This window comes from Rutilus rutilus (assembly GCF_951802725.1).
Source record: "Rutilus rutilus genome assembly, chromosome: 6".
In the NCBI taxonomy this organism is placed as follows: Eukaryota; Metazoa; Chordata; class Actinopteri; order Cypriniformes; family Leuciscidae; genus Rutilus; species Rutilus rutilus.
Genome location: NC_140214.1, coordinates 327,501 through 330,000, shown reverse-complemented (window position 1 = coordinate 330,000; position 2,500 = coordinate 327,501). Strand labels below are relative to the sequence as shown.

Here is a 2,500-nt window from a genome sequence, read left to right as displayed (position 1 = left end):
TGGTGCACATCATTATTGTGTTAAAGGTGACATATTATGCCCCTTTTCACACGATGTCATACATAAATCTATGGCGTCCCCAGAGTGTGTGTGTGATATTTCAGCTCAAAATAAAATCCCCCCAGATCATTTATTATAGCTTGGCAAATTTGCCTCTTTTTGGGTGTGAGCAAAAACAAATCGTTTTAGTGTGTGTCCCTTTAAATGCAAATGAGCTTTAGCTCCGCCTCTGTCCAGAAGAGGGCGGAGTCTTTACACGAGCTTCAGAAACTTCGGCAATAACAAAACAGGCCAATCACCCTCATCCAGAATCCCAGAATAACCAGTAGCGAGTGCAGCCTTACGGAGAGACTCAGGAAGAGCTTCTGAATGTTAGTGGAGACATTTCTGTAGTTGTTGTGGAGTTACATTGATCATCTCATCATCATGTTTAACTTCTCCACAAGTGTCCACAGTTCCTGAGGTGTTTATAAGACAGCGGTGACATGTTCTGGTCAATAGTGTTCAGTGCTCGTCTGTGCTCAACCACAGAACAGTTTCAGGCTTTGCTGGATCTTTATCATTGCGTTAGAACTGGTCTCTGCTGTCGCGTGTGAAACCAGATGTCGGCTGGTGTGTGTAAACGTGCAGATTAAGGGCCGGTAATATTATAATAAGATCCTCTTCATACGTCAGAAGGAGAGCAAAATCTGATTGGCTTATTTTATAACACGCTTGCAGAGAAAGGCTCACAGAACACAGTTACTGTGTTTCACTTTTCACGTTTTCTGTGTTGGTAGAAGCACCGATCATAGCACTTACACAACGGAAAGTCAGATTTTCATGATATGTCCCCTTTAAATTCATAAGTATGTGACAAATAAAGAACGTTAAACCTCAAACTCAAAAGCGCAACTAGTGCACACATTCAGGGCGAAACTAACATCAGTTCTGCTAATGTAAAACAGTGGCTATGTGAGATGTGTGGATGTCTGTGAGTTCTCCCTCTGTCTCCGAGTCGAGAGTGTGTGTGTGTGTGTGTGTGTGTGTGTGTGTGTGTGTGTGCGTAGACGTGGTTTCTGCTCACCATCAGCCTGAGCGGACGAGTCTCTTCTGATCTCAGCCACTTTCCTCCTGTAGTACAGATAGTCCTTACTGTTCTTCTCAAACAAGAACCTGCACACAGAGCATTCGCTTCATGACTGATGAACTTTACACTAGGGGTTTGCAAGAGCTGTAAATGTGCACAAAAAAGTCAATATTTTTCCCAACTGGATATGAATATAAAGGGTTAGATCAGATGTTTTAACAGGCTGTTTTTACACATTTAGAGTCTGGCACACAGAAGGCCTTGGACTGAGGAACACTGGAGACGCAGAAGAGTACGGACCATTCTTATATTTTACTCAAAAGTAATAAACTACTATAAAACAAACAATGTACATAATCTAATAGTCAAAACTCTCATAAGGACTAAACAAAGTTACCCAGGAATTGAAAAAGATGTTTTAATCTCTAAATAATTGTCCAAGTTCTAACACAAAGCTCTTAATCTGCTGATTAATAAAGCTAAATGTATGAAGAAACATGTAAAGACGCCACATGTTAGCATCTCAGACCTGGTTTAGTGGAGAGGGCTTGACTGAAGCACTTCTAGCTCTAGATACAAATATTATAGATATAGCTCTGAAAGATCATGAGTGTGTATGTCAGACTCACGAGAATAAGGGATTGTCTCTGTAATCCTCCATGGCCTTCTTCTCCAGCGCTGGTCCTCCTTCAGCCACGAACACGGCCATCTTCTCCAGCACCAGCCTCAGCTCTGGGTCCTCTGGGGGGGGCACTGTGAAAAGGCCATGAGAACGCCGGTGTAACACACACACTGAACACACTCACTCACTCACTCACTCACTGACTCACTCACTCACTCACTCACTGACTCACTGACTCACTCACTCACTCACTCACTCACTGACTCACTCACTCACTGACTCACTCACTCACTCACTCACTGACTCACTCACTCACTGACTCACTCACTCACTGACTCACTCACTGACTCACTCACTCACTGACTCACTCACTCACTGACTCACTCACTCACTGACTCACTCACTCACTCACTCACTCACTGACTCACTGACTCACTTACGGACTCACTCACTCACTCACTCACTCACTCACTGACTCACTCACTCACTCACTCACTCACTCACTGACTCACTCACTCACTGACTCACTCACTGACTCACTCGCTGACTCACTCGCTGACTCACTCGCTGACTCACTCGCTGACTCACTCGCTGACTCACTCACTCACTCACTCACTCACTGACTCACTGACTCACTCACTGACTCACTGACTCACTCACTCACTGACTCACTGACTCACTCACTGACTCACTCACTCACTCACTGACTCACTCACTCACTGACTCACTCACTCACTGACTCACTCACTCACTGACTCACTCACTCACTGACTCACTCACTCACTGACTCACTCACTGACTCACTGACT

General features: G+C 44.6%; 1 protein-coding gene across 1 annotated transcript in view; it reads right to left on the bottom strand.

Moving 5' to 3' along the window:
* sugp1 (SURP and G patch domain containing 1) overlaps positions 1-2,500 on the bottom strand; it is a 16,848-nt gene that overhangs the window by 8,917 nt on the left and 5,431 nt on the right. Inside the window, exons 5-6 of the mRNA XM_084412128.1 lie at positions 1,699-1,822; positions 1,067-1,155 (exon numbers count right to left, since the gene is read on the bottom strand). Coding sequence (XP_084268254.1) covers positions 1,067-1,155; positions 1,699-1,822 — 213 coding nt within the window. The remainder of the gene's footprint in view (positions 1-1,066; positions 1,156-1,698; positions 1,823-2,500) is intronic.